At 39.0% G+C, this 16,008-nt stretch overlaps 1 protein-coding gene across 1 annotated transcript in view; it reads right to left on the reverse strand.

Moving 5' to 3' along the window:
• LOC135080982 (uncharacterized) overlaps nt 1-16,008 on the reverse strand; it is a 48,971-nt gene that overhangs the window by 15,716 nt on the left and 17,247 nt on the right. Inside the window, exons 4-5 of the mRNA XM_063975707.1 lie at nt 12,080-12,196; nt 3,997-4,130 (exon numbers count right to left, since the gene is read on the reverse strand). Coding sequence (XP_063831777.1) covers nt 3,997-4,130; nt 12,080-12,196 — 251 coding nt within the window. The remainder of the gene's footprint in view (nt 1-3,996; nt 4,131-12,079; nt 12,197-16,008) is intronic.

Consider the following 16,008-nt stretch of genomic DNA (forward strand, 5'->3'; position numbering starts at 1 on the left):
AATGTTAATTTCGATGTTGTAGCTGTAAGGGATTGAATCTTAGATTGAAATGGTTATGGAGACGAGCTTACTGCGTCCACCTTGACTGGTGTACAACCCAGTAACCGCTTCTAAGCCCTCTCCGAATGATTACCGGTTTATTTCGGAGCGATAGAGATATCGAGCGCGTCATGCGATAAAATTATCCGGCCTTAATGAATACGGGAAGGCCGCAGGTAGGGATGCGCTGTGTTACGGATTTCTTCACAGAATTTCCACCATATTTTCATAACTCTATCAACTTAATTTGGCCATAATAGTGCACGTAAAAAATCCAGAACAACTGGCCGGTATCCTGAAAGTCGACCAGACACAGATTGGACTGAATTAAGGATGACTTACGAATGGTAAAGAAACCGCTATTCTACGAAGCAGCTGGAAGTAGAACCTGGTCATAAATAGCCAGAAGTGACAGCAGTGTGGAAATTGATCCGGAAACATTGAAAAAGATGTAGAGACGAAGTGACAACCCAAATCCATTCAGCGCCAGTTCTCAGTAGTAGTGGGGGTTTATGGGATGAAGAGATAAATGTTCCACTTTAATTGCACTTGATAGATAGTCTTTTATCAGAGTTTTCTAGTCATCATTGACTGGTACTGGTAATTTGGTAAAAACTTACAACAAATTTCTTAGAAAGTCAACACACCTGGTTTTCTGACTCCATAACCGATACAATCCCGCGCATCCCTATCCCGTAACCTGACACCAGTGACGTCACCGTGACGTCTGACAACGTCAGCGCGACCCATCGGCCCTGATGCGCGTGCGTTGTGTCGCAACGGACAATTTATAGCGTTTTTAAACGGATTTTGCCAGCTGTTCCCCGCGTGCACTGTTATGAAACTGAAATATTTTTGAGTTCATCTGTGTTTCAGAGAGCTGAAGAGTTGCAATGGAGATTTCTTCAGCAATCCCACTTGAAATAAGTATGCAATGGATAATGGTAGAGTTAGGTACGTTATGACAGCTCGCATAGAAAGTGTGGTAAGGTATCACAGAAGGAAGGTAATAAGATAATGATATTGATATTGTGCTGTGTACTATCCTTGAATAAATAAGAATGTAGGTAATAAGAAGCATTAAAATGCAGCTCATGGTTTGTTATTTCTTAGATTCATTCAGGTATTATTAGCCAGCTGTTGTTAAAACTATAATAGGCAACCATAGCAACGAAGTACCCGCATAAGAACCTAAGGTAGCCAGCCACTGGTTAGTCAATGTCATACAACAACAAAACAAAAGCATACGTTCCAACTATTCACCTATGCCACTTCAATAAATCACCCGTTGTATCCATTCACCTTACTCTAATACATCATAGGAGCACCATCACTTAGTTTTATTGACTCGCTGATGGCTGTCAAACGATGCGCCCGCGCACCCACGTGGTCACTTGAGACGTCTAAGGTGCGTCTAGTCTGGGTCGTATACGAGTATTGTAGATTATAATAAGTCCTATGTAACAACTATTGGGTAGTTCAAATTCAAATTATTGCTCGTATTAAGCCCTTTTCAGGGCATGCATATCACGTCACATCTCAATTAGCTTGCTCTACCACCTCTTCCTTGGGACAACATATTGGCTGGTGCTGATTAACACATACTTCATTCTAGCCACATCACAACGGCAAAAGGTGAAAGCTTGTGCCCTGCAGTGGGACGGCTACATTGTTTTCAGTTGCGTTAGTGTACTTAACACTTTTTAACTAAAACAATAATACAGTTTGCAGTAATTAACGACTAAATCAATAAGACATAATCAAGTGATTGGCTTTCAGGAAGAACGTTAGTTTCAGTTAGAAACAAATTAGTTAGTGTCACTAAACATAGCACCTAATCTAAGTTTACACGGCTGAGAAATACTCAGCGATTTACAATTTCATCATCGCTCGCCATTTAACGCACGTGACAACAACAAAATAACCAATGCAACCGCTGCGCTCGCGCAGGAAGCAGCGCGTAAACACGAATGTTTTACTTTTCGCTGGCAACATTGTTCGGGGGGTATGTCATTACTTTTTCAGAGTAGTTTTCAGCGGGTATGAGTTGTTGCTAAAGAAAGTTTAGTTTGATTTGTCTGGACCTATATAAAGTTTTGTGATTTAACCCTCAAAATACTGATTATCTTTTGAAATCACCCAATTTTAAATCTGTTTGACTGATTTAATAAAATTTGTGATAAAGTTAAGTAATGCCTATCATGATGATAGATTGTAAAAGTTAAATGATTTTACATGCTCTTTTATACAAAACTGTAGAGTTTGCAGAATAGAATATGTAGATATTCTATACTAACTAACCATTGTCCATTAATATGTAGAAGAGATCAATATCACCAGACAGCTTAAAAGCTTCGTATGATCAGTAATTGTAGCCTGGTAAGCGAGAGTCGGTATGGCCTGATCAGATCGACAGCTTAACATGCCACATCAACAAAGTAATTAACTACACTGTCTCCGTACAGGGATATCCCAAGTCCCCTTCAGCCAGGGTACCAACGCCCCCTGGTGGACAGACCCAGGTGCGCGCCACGTCAACTCTTGGCCGACAGCGCGAACTATTTCTGACTGCTCAAATGCCGAATGCCAAACTCTCGCATCGCGCGACCAGCTACACGAGACCCGCTGCAACTAGAAATATTTTCTAGTTCTGTTATTGCAGCAATTTTTTTGTGAGTGTGGGACTAGAAAAAATACCGTTGGACTTTTTATAGACGAGCTTTATTCACGAATCCCTAATAAATAATTTCGTGATGGTTTCCAGTTTGGGAGCTTTCAAGCTCGACCCAAACTAAATTATTAGGGATTTCCTAATGGGGGTTCAATGATCACTGCAGATGATGATGATCCCTTGTTTCAAGATTTCTAAATATCGCCGAGGGTCAAGCAGAAATCTTTAGTTTATTTTATTTTAATTATAGATATTTCTTCGAGGATAAATACCGGAGGCTGTTATAGAATTCAAATTAAAAAATCTAATTAATTATGAAAAACAATCATGATAACAACTCATACAGACAAATAAATGGCTCTGTAAATAACTCTGCACCAATAATGCAATGCAATCTTTAAAATCTGCTCGAGAGATCTAGAAAAACTGGTCATTCCCCTAACAACACTAGTTACAGAAAAAAATAGCTGATAAATGGATACAATGGACACAGCAAAAGATTTCGATTCATCAAAACCTCTATTGATAGCGAATCTGTTGTCTGCGCGTGCACTTGATAAATCACGGCAAATCGCTCGAAACGGCGGATTAATTGCGGAAATTAATTATATTTCAGTTTGTTTATGGGACACATTGTTGAATTTCAGCCGTATTGTTACGCGTACGCTTTCGGTGAGTCACAGAGAGCTATTTTTTATATTCAACTTTTAAATAGATAGAGGGGAGGCTTACTTCTTATCATTAATCTGAATCTACGCTATACTTCTGTTAGTGATAAGAGCTATTAATTAACGCTCTGAAACCGTTTTGTCTTAGGTAAGTTTAGAAAAGGAACAACCATTTCCCGATTCCCAATCTTTAATACGGTGGGTATAGACTGGTTTAGTAGTAATGTTATCATCAGAACATCGAGTATTCGCTGTTTCGCATACCAGATCTGATTCTGGCACGTTCGTACCCAGAGTGTCCAGGAAAGAGGCGACGTTCGAACCAGCGTTTCTTAGATCTCGAGTTGGCCAGTCGACACCGATATTGTTGGGTTATTGTCGCCTCAATATATACTATTCCCCCTAAATTAAAAAAAACATCGGAAAATTTTAATGCTGGCTCTTTCCTGCACAAAGGCTCAGGCTCGCCTCTTTGCCTCGCGGACACGCTTTTATTTTTGAGTAAACAATAAGTTTTATTTTTTCTTCGTTTAGTTAAGTTTACGTTTGTTGTAAAAATATCTGTTTATTTTAATAATTTGTAAATAATTTTTGTAATAGGTGTTATTTTGCACTCACATCGTCGCCCTTCTCGAGCGCGCCCAGCGAAGCGAGCGATGCGCGGGAGCCGCCGTGCTGCTGCCGCCGCAGCGCCCGCTCCGTTTCCACGCACTGCGCGAGCGGCACGCCAAACACGCTGCCACCGGAGGACTCTGGAAGAAGGGAATCATCATCATCGTCAGGTAATTTAGTCTCTACTGAAGATTATACTGTCATTTAGTCTCTTTTTACCAGAGGAAAATTGAGGATTTAACTTGCACTCCCCATGCTGGCCAGACTGGGGAATCCCATCAAAATAAGTACATCATCATTTAGCCTCCACTGCAGGAGTACGACCCTCTCTGATTTATCAGAGGCAAATGGACGACATGGCTGGCTACAAGAAGGCAAGAAGGAAGCAATTGGGGAATTAACAAGATTAATCCATAATTCTAAGACACCACTTCTTTAAAAGATCACAAACTAGATTATAATTTTGGTTTTCATTGCGGGTTTCTTATCATAAGGTCTCTCTTCTTAACCCTAGTGTAGCACAGCTATGGCACCTCCTCGAGCCTAACATACTATGGCATAGCAACACTTAAGTATATGCTGAGATGAGCCACGTTTAGAAATCTCAGTTTGTATAAAGGTCGGGCTATTCCGAGCGCGCTATTCCCAGCACGCACAATGGAGTAAAGGTGGGATGCTTTTAGACTGCGTGCGCACGTTTGATTTCATTTCGCGTGACGCAAGATTGAAGTGATCAACTGATAATGGAGATACCGTTAAGCATGAGTTGTAAGTCGTTAATAACACTGCAGACTTCTATTCAGGTAGAGCAGGTTAATTCAGACTTGAAACAATCTTGAATAGCTGTGGAATATACGAGTACGCTCAGTCATAGTCTTTGCCCCATTTTGAGTCCGAATACCTCGTGGTTCAGTCGTTCATTTAAGAGCATGATATAGGCAAGTTGAGGAATGTCTATTTGTTAAATAGTAGTAGTAAGTAATACAGTAGAATCATTTCTAGGATGTGTTTTGGATAAGGAAATGCCCAATTATTTATCATTTGTGCTGAGTTTATTCAGACATAAATAGGGGAGACTACCTACTTTTTATTTTAAAAACGAGCTGAATTTCATTGAGAGAAATCATGAAGAATCTTTATTGTCAATGATGCATGATATAAGTAAATCTAAATATTCTACGCGGGATGTTACAAGACTGTCTCTATTATTTTAAATTACTTATAAACAGGGAAAATCCTCTCACGTGAAAATTCGCTAAATGTATTTTTCCAACCTTAGCCTACTAACAAAATTATCTACAAGACAACAAACCAGATGATAAGGAAAAGGCGAATCAGCCACTCAAAATTGGCTCGCGTTCAATATAAAACTGAAACTTTGTAAATTTATATCGAACAGTGTAAACAAACGAGACTGCGTCGTGCGAGTTTTATTTAACAATCGTATTTTAATATTTCATACATAGATGATATCATGGCAACAAAGTTTAATCATAGAGAGACTGGTTTTGCAGTTTTCAGTGTAGGTACTATACAGTAATTTCTATATCTACTATAGAGCATTTTAATAACGATATACCTAAGTCAGTAAGTAGGTAGAATGTTGTATAGAAGAGATAGGTTTACAATAAAATAACTCGTTTTCAGGGAAATAGCTAGGTTAGTTACAATAAAAGATAACATATTGTGGGATAAATAAAGCGAACATAAGGTCTTTCCACCAACCTATCTGGCCAACCAGCGTGAGGATTGTATGCAAAAGGGAGTCATGCTCCTGAAGTGGACTAAATGAAAAGTTATTCAGTGTCCTGTGCCTTGTCATTAGTCGTAGCTGCATCCCGTAGTCATCGAATACGACTGATGAACTTCCTATATGCACCGCAATACTAAGAGTAGGCGCACACCGTTGATTTTTCGTCGGCCGATAGTTTAGTCGGGCAGTTGATCAGTATGGGCATGTATGAGAGTGCGCACACTACGCCGATTCGATTTGGCCGATTCTTCATACAATTTAAAATCGGGCACAACTATCGGCCAATTAAAAATCAACGGAGTGCGCCTACTCTAATAGTGTGTGTCTGGCCTAAGGGAACGCCCGTTGTACACTTTTTCTGGTCTCTCCAAGGCCCTTATTGAGGTTAAACCCAGATAGAGGCCACAATCAGTCAGCCACCCACCGCGAGTGTTTACCGCACGATATTGCCGCGATGAAACGCCGCCTTCGGACCGCGGCCATTTGTTTTTACGTGCGGTGAGGAGTTACGACTGGAATACCAGCTATTAATCACACGTGGTTAGTGTTGGACTCTTTAGAAAAAGACGTGGTTAGTTTCGAACTCTTTAGAAAGATCTGCGGTTGTGGATCTAGTGGTTCTAAGTTTGATTAGGACATTGCTACTTCATTGTCTAATATTCTTCTAATAATTAACCATTGTTTGATGTTTCCTAGAGGAGCACACTCAAAATAATCATAGACAACCTACTTATCATACCACAATCTAAAGATAGTAACTAACTGGCTGTAGAATTCGACTACGAATACATTGTTATAAGTTAATAATAATAGTTAAGATACTTTTGTTTTCCCATCACTATTTTACGTGCACGAGTAAGCAATGGTGGCGCTAAAACTGTTATTTTTAATTTTCATCTAAAACAAAACTAGGTAAATTTACAGTTTTCTTAATAAAATAATGAGCCTCAGAATTTTTAAGACTAAATTAGGGTTTCAGAACCGAGGGCCTAGTGCGAGTTTACATCAAACGCGCTCACTAGTGAGCGCGTCAAAAAATGATATTTAATTTTATGACGGATTGTACAGCGCCCCTAGCGGGAAACGTTCAAAAACTAAAATTATCATACATTTTTTTTATGTAAACTCACACTCAGCCCACTGAAAATACAGGGTGATCTTATAATGGTTTCAACCTGTAAAGAAATGTTTCTGGTAATTTGAATTTTGGAATAATTTGAAGACCATTTTGTTGACATTAGCAAAGAAAACCCACTCGACATCTAAAATCAGTAATAAATATTTTAGTACTATGAATCGTTTACTGTAAGTTCCATTTACGTGAACCTACCCTGTAGTCATGATAATAAATTATGACAATTTCACTTCACTAAATAACAACAATTTTGTTATTTGACGCAAACTCTTACAAACAGCCAGACGAAATGATAAGCACTATTTTGATACCGCGGCTCTGCGTGGGCGTAATGAATAATTTTTTGCAAAATTACTCCTTTGACTTTGGGGCACTCGTAAAAGATCTCGTTTTCAAATTTTAAAACGTATACTCAAATATTTCGAGTTCTAATAATAAGCTGCGCCCGCGGCCTTGCCATGATATTGGATAAAAATTATCGTGCTTATTTAACATCGGATTATAATATAATTATGGATCCTGCCAATAAAAATAAATATCCGATAGTTGATAAATAGTGTGTACCTACTTAAATCATCGTAACTAAAGACTATTAACGATGCCTAAACATATCTAAAAAGAAGGATTCAGCATTGAGTGAATTGAAAGGCTTCTAAGGCTGGGTTGCACCATCTTACATAAACTATAACAAGTGTCAAAAATCTGTCAATCTCTATACAAAAGACCCAATATCGTGATAGTTACGGTTAAAGTTAGGTGGTGCAGCTCAATGTTGTCGTTACTACCTAATTAATGCACAGACATTTTGAAATAGAACCTTTGATTCAGGAGACCAACTACTAAATCCCTTTAATACCACGCGACAATAATAATCGAAACTGCGAAATAAAATGGGAATGGGCCAGGCAAAGAAAGAAGAAGAATAATAGTCAAAACTGCCACGTCTGACCTCAAACAAGGTTGGCTCTTCGAAGCGATGATCGCATCGGCAACAACTGCAGACATAATCACAGACGCTAACAGAATTGCCTCCATCACCAGACGGTGTCTCGACTTCCCCAAAAACGTTTATAATCGTCTATGTATAAAGCAAAGGCAGCGTTCACATTACAGAAACTGGCATACTGAGGTAGCTTTAGAAGTTAGATGCTCCATTCTGGGTTAACAATGACGGTAAAAGTCTTTGTAAGTATCAAAAGTAATCTCTAGATGTGTCAGCAGTTCAGGAAAACAAATTACATATCACATTGTATGACATGCCATGGATTATTAGGATCTCTATCTACCTACTTACATGAATAGCGAGCAAAATATAGTGAGAAAGCGATAGTAATGTCACAAAATGTCATGTTTTCTTAGTTAGCAGATAAATATGATAGGCAGATTAAATAAATATTGATAAAAATACCATCTGCCTAAAGGTTTTTTACACTTTACCTTGACTGATCTCGCCTTCAAGCGAATAACTCCGAATAAAGCACCTTAATTTTGACAAAAGGTTGTATGTTTCACTGACTTACGGATATCAATCATAAAACAAGCTAATTTAATTGAAAATGCAACTTTAAACGTTTGTAAATTTTATTGGTCATCCAAACTTCCAACGTAATGGGGATTAATGAACTTTTTAGTTCCTTTTTCCCCATTATAAGCTCCAATTTATTGGCGTTAACGGGGAATAGCGGAATAAGCCGTACTTCGTACAATCGCTATCGCGCTCGCTCCAGTATGCACACCCGCTCATTCCTGCTCCCAGCTCCAGCTGTAAGTGTACACTGTTGTCTAAACGCTGGAGCCCTGATCGATCTTTTGATGAGACTGTTGATGTACCATCAAAGCAGGGACTTGGCACCGCTTCAGCGCCCCCGCTCGTGACTAACACAGTGAAGGAGAGAGCAGTAAGCTGCCTTCTGTTTGTGCTCTAACTTTTACTACATTTGACAGTTTAGATAACATTTCGGACAATGCAACGCCAAACTAAAATCAATAAAGAGGTAGAATATGAATTTAATTTATAGGTAAGGGCAGTTATGGGCATAACTTCAGAGCAACGAATATTCTGTAATGTTTACAGGAAATCTGGAAAAGTCGGAAGTAAAAGAAGGTCTTTTTAAGTGTTTACCGAGTGAACTGTTGAGTTTAAGAATTATATCAAGGATTTGATTGGTGTAACGTCGGTTGGTCGATTATTGGTAGTTGAGAGTCAAAGTCAAGATATATTAATCGTATTTAAAAATTAGTGTCGACTTTTTCAGTTTAAAGTATTAGTTGCATACCTTTAATGCATACTTTTATATGGGACAGAAGGCAAACGAGCAGATGTTTGTTCCCTTAGACCTTATGGTGCGAAATCTATAACATTATGAAACCGTCCGAACTATTTTCTAAAATCTTTGCGATTATACATACATAGTTAGAAAGGTATTATTTAGCGTGAGCCTACTGAGTTCACGTGTACTATGCTCGCCGTACGAAAATTGAGTTTATTAGAAGTAAATTAATTCCGCTGTTGTGTTGTGATCAGACGGCTTAGCTTGGCAAGGTGGTATGAGATATTTATCTAATGGCTTTTCAGCGTTCGGCGTGTTTGATGTTGTATGGAGAAATAATACTGAGAGGAATAAGCTTTCGCTTCGAAAATAAGAAAAATATTTTTTTTTAGACGGTATCTTGTTTTTTATTAGGAGGTCGAATACGACTGGGGGAGTAATAATTATAATCAAAGTTGGTTAGAGCCTATAGACAGGCATTGGCAAAAAACCTCTGTGCCTGGAGAAGAAGCTGGAAAAAAATTCCGAGGGTTGGGTCCCTGAAGTCCCGCCGCTTTTTCACAATTTGTTGTTAAAATTAATGTTGAAGAATGCATTAATAAATTACACTACTTTTTGCTAGTAAAAATTAACTGTGTCGAATAATATTATTATGTTGACTCAATTTTATTTTTAAATTAATTAATGTTCTGTTAACTCTCTATATCACTGTAACCCGAAGACGTCTTTTATGTTTCTATGCAGCGATATAAAAGTGGTGCTAACCGTCAGTCTGTCCATCGGGCGCTTTGCAATCGTAATTCTATGGGATTTATTAGATTCTTTTATTCTTAGTAATAAAATCAGCCGTGGTTTGTGTCTGTGTTTCTGTGATGTCTCAATTCGAATAGTCGATGTTAATGAGATTAGGATTGAATGAAAATATTTTAAGAAAGGTATTGTAGTTAAATGATTAGTTAACATAAAACGACAAGGAAGTTAGTCGTAAAACTCTACATAGTTTTGTAATTATAATTTTTGAAGTTACTTGTCAGATCTTGGCCTGAAAATTATTTTGCTTTGGCTCTAGATGTTTTGTAGAGTTAAGTAGGTAAGCTTTGATTGAACTTAATTATCAAGTAACTTTTTTCTAATAAAGATGTGTAAGAAAACAAATCTATAAGACTATTCCTGCACTACACTTTCAGATAGAGGACGTGTGAATTATAACTTGAAAAAATTGAACTGTCTAAGGCGGGATTCGAACCCACGACCTTTCGCTTGCAGGGCGACTGCTCTTCCAACTACTTAGACACTGGATGAACCCGTCGAAACTTTCAAGAGGTGTGAATGCCGCCATTTAACGTGACGTCAGCGGAAAAGGCGCGGTTCTGTCAACAACAATTTAAATCCCAATAAAGTCTGCGCGCGCGCCGATAAATACATCAAAATAATTTACGGTGCGTTTACTGTTAATATAAAACGTTTATAACCCCTGAATCACTGCACCTGCATCGCGTCACGTTATGTAATGCAACGGCCGATTAAAATCACAATTCTGGTAACGTTATCTTTTGGCACGTGTTTAAGAGGCCACTTAATATATTTCACTGCCCTAAGAGAGTAACATCACACACAATATTCACGTGTTGAAGCAAGATAGAAAAACGCAGGTAAGATATATTGGAGTGTACCTGGGTAAATGGCTACCTTTTTGTCGGAAAAACAACTTGAAGAAGAAAATCTATCATAGGAACTTAGGGGCAGTGGTTTGTCATGAAAACTCTTGAAAAATTTCATAAACAATGTTTCTGAACGTATAGGACGCGCTATAATGTTATTGGTATCAATCACTATCACAATAAATAAGTTTTTCTGTGACAGACTGAAGTTCACGCGGGCGGTGCAGCGGGCAAAGCTAGTCTAACTCTACATCATCGAAAACCGTCTAGCGGTACAATTTCGTGAAAACAAACATTGTCTAGCTCAAATCAATGAGTCGGCAGCTGATATTGGCAGGCTTAGACACACCCACTGTCCAGTGCCGCAATCGTAAACTGTATGACTACCCTATTGCATAATTTCCTATTCAAGTGTGGCATGATCGCTAGTTGGGCTTTTATTAGTTGTCATACATTGACATGTCTCCTGAAAACCTCTAGCATTATCTAATAAGTACCTACTGTTACCATCTATCTACATGAATAAGCAAATAATAAATAAAAACTTTATTGCGCAATATCCTTTAACAATAAGTAAAGATTCACATGAACTACATAGCTTTTATATGGTTTATTACCTACTGAGCTTTGCATCGCCGTGCTACCTTTAGTTTTAAGTGATCGAAAATCAAATTTCAGTTTAGTCGTCAGGACTAATGGGAATAGGGCCTTAGAATATTAATAATACAATGTTGTAGTTGCAGGAGTGCTATCTTTAGGAACACTATGTTACTCGTAAATTCAGGTGCTAACTGACAATTTTCACCAGTTTAGTGTAGTGAGCTTTCAATTATTATGTTTTTTTTATTTATTTATACTTTTGCACATAAAACTGTACAGTGGCGGACTTAATTCCAGGTGGCATTCTCTGCCAGACAACCGCAGGTCGAGTAGAGAGACTAAGGCGGCTATTATGTGACTTTTGTGGTGCAATACCTATAGGACAATTTTAGTATTTTTGTATCCTCTCATCTCGCTAAGCTCTTACTAAGCAGAAGTGATATCTCACTAGGAATATTAACAGGGGTGTTATCTGTGTATCAATCTCTCTTAGCCTAGGCGCAGACCATCGATTTTTCGTCGGCCAATAGTTTAGTCGGGCAGTTGATCAGTATGGGCATGTATGGGAGTGCGCACACTACGCCGATTCGAATTGGCCGATTCTTCATACAATTTAAAATCGGGCACAACTATCGGCCCACTAAAATCAACGGTGTGCGCCTACTCTTACCCTTATCCTTGTCGGCGTCCTTGGTGCGGCTCTGGTCGAAGAAGCCGGTGGTGAGCGCCTTCCTCTTCAGCAGGTACGCTCTTCTCTTGGGCTTTGTCGTCGCTGCTACCGCGTTCTCTGGAACAAAACCAACAGTGTTAAACTTAGGTCAATAGAGGTTAATATGTAGAATGCTCAAAGACAGTTGGACGGCCATAATATCTGTTAGAAAATCGACGAAAGATGGAGTAAACTGGTTTACGAATGGTTTCAGCAAACGTAGCAGAGGTCGGTTACCTGAAATAACCTCTAGGTGGATGTGCATCATGTAAGGCTCTATTATCAGAATGCTACCACAGAATAATAATAAGTACTACGTACAGAAGTTTTACTTCGCGAAGGTATTTAAAAAAATGTATGCTCAATGTCATTAAAAATATGGTGTAATTTAGCCTGTCTCAAGAGTCAAGCACCATTTTGTTGACAAACGTCAGTGATCGGCACTGCGCCGAAGCTATAGGGCTGACTTCGGTAAAATGATGTGACGTGAGGTGCCAAACTGCGGAAAATGGCGGAGGAAATACATGATTTAGCATGAATTATCATGAATAATATTAACTACTTATTTACCTCTCAGAGTCTTGAGGCAACTTAAAAAAGTACATTCTGTGTTTTTATTATTATTTAGGCAGTTAAATACTGCACAGTATTTAGTACACAATTTTCTTTATTTTCTTCCATCATACACAAGAATATGCGTGCGTGAGTCAATGTTCGCTCGTATGTGAGGCCTTGTCGAATAGTATCCTGTAGGTGGGCCATCGTGCGTGTTTTGTTTTCGACGTAAACTCGCGGAGATGAACAGGACTGATGCTACATGGTCTATAAAAATACATCAAGACTCAATAGTTCAGTTAATAATATCAAATTAAATTGATTTCGTTACAAAAATAAGAGCGTACATCAAACACAAATTAAAACAACAGACAATCGAAAATGGTTGAAAAACAAAAATAAATTCTTAGTGGCCAGGCTCGGACTAAAAAGTTTGGCCATAAAAATTATGCAGCTTCAACTTTGGTAAGACTTACTTTGGTAGGACATGGGAGTAATTTTAAAAATTCAAAAAAAGAATTCAATCATCTTCTTTTTTTTCTGCGAATTTTACACGAAGCTTTGACACATAAGATTAACCACCTTAAAAAAACATAACAAGTTTTTGGCAATGCTCTCAAGTAATTTTAATGGACGGCCGAAGTTATCCGCAAATAAATGTTGGAAAACAAACAGGTAACCCGAAGTGGGAAACACGACACTTGTTTTGATAGAAAAATTGCGACGCACGGTGCGTACGCGCGGCTTGGGCGGGTCTGGGCGACATTTCGTAGTTCATGTCTAGCTACATTTTCATGATAGTATATTTAGAACTATCAGAATATTATTAACTACAAACTATAATCTTTCTATTCTATATAATGTAACCTAATTGTTCCGTGTCTTAAAAATGGAAATAGGTCCCAGGATTCTTTGCTAGAGTATGGAATAAGTAGAGACAAATCAATACCAACGCGAAGTTTAGTGAGGACTGCGTTTGTTGCTCTTTCTCGCATAAACCAAGGGACGAAACTTTTATGTTAAAATGTACATAATTTATACTAAACTGCTGGAAATACCGCGTGATTCATAAAATGAAAATAGTTTGATCGGACTTAATATTATGAGGTCCATTAAAACATGGGTGATAAATTACACCAAAAATACTTGAACTTATTTTAACAGAAGTTACATTCTAAACCTACTGAGATTATATCTACCTACCCACTTAATCTCCATCTCAATACAGTCAGTGCACTCCCCCGAATAGTTTCTGCATTCCGTTCTTAATGAGTTTTTATTTTCGCCTCCGATCGTGTAGGTAAACAAGGTGTGCGTTATTTACAGAACACATTACTGTCACACGGCAGATTGGCATGTGATTATGTGTCACTGAGTGTGGATTGGATTTGGAGAATTTAATAAGATTACCTACATTAGAAGAGCTTGGAAGATGGTTCTAATCTCTTGGTTCTAATTTAATCATGAATCAATTTAATCTATTGACAAAAACAAAAGGAATATTGATTTTATACTCATAATCGTCTTGCAAGCGAATAATGTATTAGACTATCTACTACTATAAACCTCTTTTCACAATAAATATCTGTGAAAATCTTAAATCCCCATTAAAATGCCAAGCTAACACAGTCAGTCTTATGACTTGTTAGAAGTTTTACTTAATAATCTTAAAAAATACTTTTTATCAATACCTACCTGCGTAGGCTGAGTTGCACCACCTTATTTTTAACCGTAACAATAACACCGATGCATTTTGTATGGAGTTTGACAGATTGTTGACGTCTGTTAAATTAGTTATTTTTCAAGTTAAAGCACAAAGTAAGATGGTGCAACTCAGCCTAAAACTATTGTTCGTTTATCCTAAAAATAATGGTAACTAGTAGGAAGTAGACACGGTCCCCGAAAAATGCCTTTACGTGCCGTAACATACGCAAGTCAATTTACGCAAAGCCTGTTTTTTTTACAATTTCTGATTTACGCGCATTACTCACAAAACTGACCCCTTTCAAGAGTCATCAGCAAGTCATGTTGGCCAGCGGAGCACCCACGTGCGAGGGAAATGAGCGGAACGACTGGCGCCGCCGCGAATGCCACCATAATGGTGGAACAGTCAGAAGGACCAGGTGGAATTATCGACCAAATCTACTTCTCCAGTTCGGAAGTCATGGTGGCCAGCGGAGCACCCACGTGCGAGGGAAATGGGCGGAACGACTGGGGCGCCGCGAATGTCACCATAATGGTGGAACAGTCAGAAGGACCAGGTGGAATTATCGACCAAATTTAAGTACTTATCCAGTTCGAAAGTCATGTTGGAGAGCGGAGCACCAACGTGCTAGGGAAATAAGCGGAACGACTGGCGCCCGCGAATGCCACCACAATGGTGGAGAAGTCAGAAGGACCAGGTGGAATTACCAACCAAATCTACTTTTCCAGTTCGGGAGTTATGGTGGAAAGCGGAGCACCCACGTGCGAGTGAAATGAGCGGAACGACTGGCGCCGCCGTGGATGCCACCACAATGTTGGAACAGTCAGAAGGACCAGGTGGAATTACCAACCAAATTTACTTCTCCAGTTTGGAAGTCATGGTGGAGAGCGGAGCACCCACGTGCGAGGGTGGCGCCGCCGCGAATGCCACCACAATGATGGAGAAGTCAGAAGGACTAGGTGGAATTATCAACCAAATCTAGGTACCTACTTATCCAGTTCGGTAGTCATGTTGGCTAGCGGAGCACCCACGTGCGAGGGAAATGAGCGGAACGACTGGCGCCGCCGCGAATGCCACCATAATGGTGGAACAGTCAGAAGGACCAGGTGGAATTATCAACCAAATCTAAGTACTTATCCAGTTCGAAAGTCATGTTGGAGAGCGGAGCATCCACGTGCGAGGGAAATGAGCGGAACGACTGGCCGGCGCGGCGGCCCGCGAATGCCGGTCCACAGTCATGGATCAAACAGAAGAATCAGGCCTTTTCTTAGCTAAATCCAGTTCAAACTTGATGGCAACTTGAAGTTGTAGCTAATTTCACGCTGTCGATCGTAAACTGCACCACAATGATGGACGAATCAGAAAGATCTTGGTTTTCGGTCGGAAGTGGCTGCATTGTTGCGTTTCTTCTTCGTTCAAGTTCCCAGCAACGAGTGCCTCTACTGGCCATTCTTACGCTATGTTTACTAGTAAAGATCGCGGAGATATTGGTCGCACGTCAAAACAGGTGGAAAAAAATCATGTATGATTTAAAATTTTAATAGGTACCAATAAAAATCTTTCATTTAAGTACTTCTAACTAAAGTAATAAAATACTGTTTTGGGAGACTGTTGTTTGAAGTTTGATCAA

This window comes from Ostrinia nubilalis, chromosome 19 (genome assembly GCF_963855985.1).
Source record: "Ostrinia nubilalis chromosome 19, ilOstNubi1.1, whole genome shotgun sequence".
NCBI lineage: Eukaryota > Metazoa > Arthropoda > Insecta > Lepidoptera > Crambidae > Ostrinia > Ostrinia nubilalis.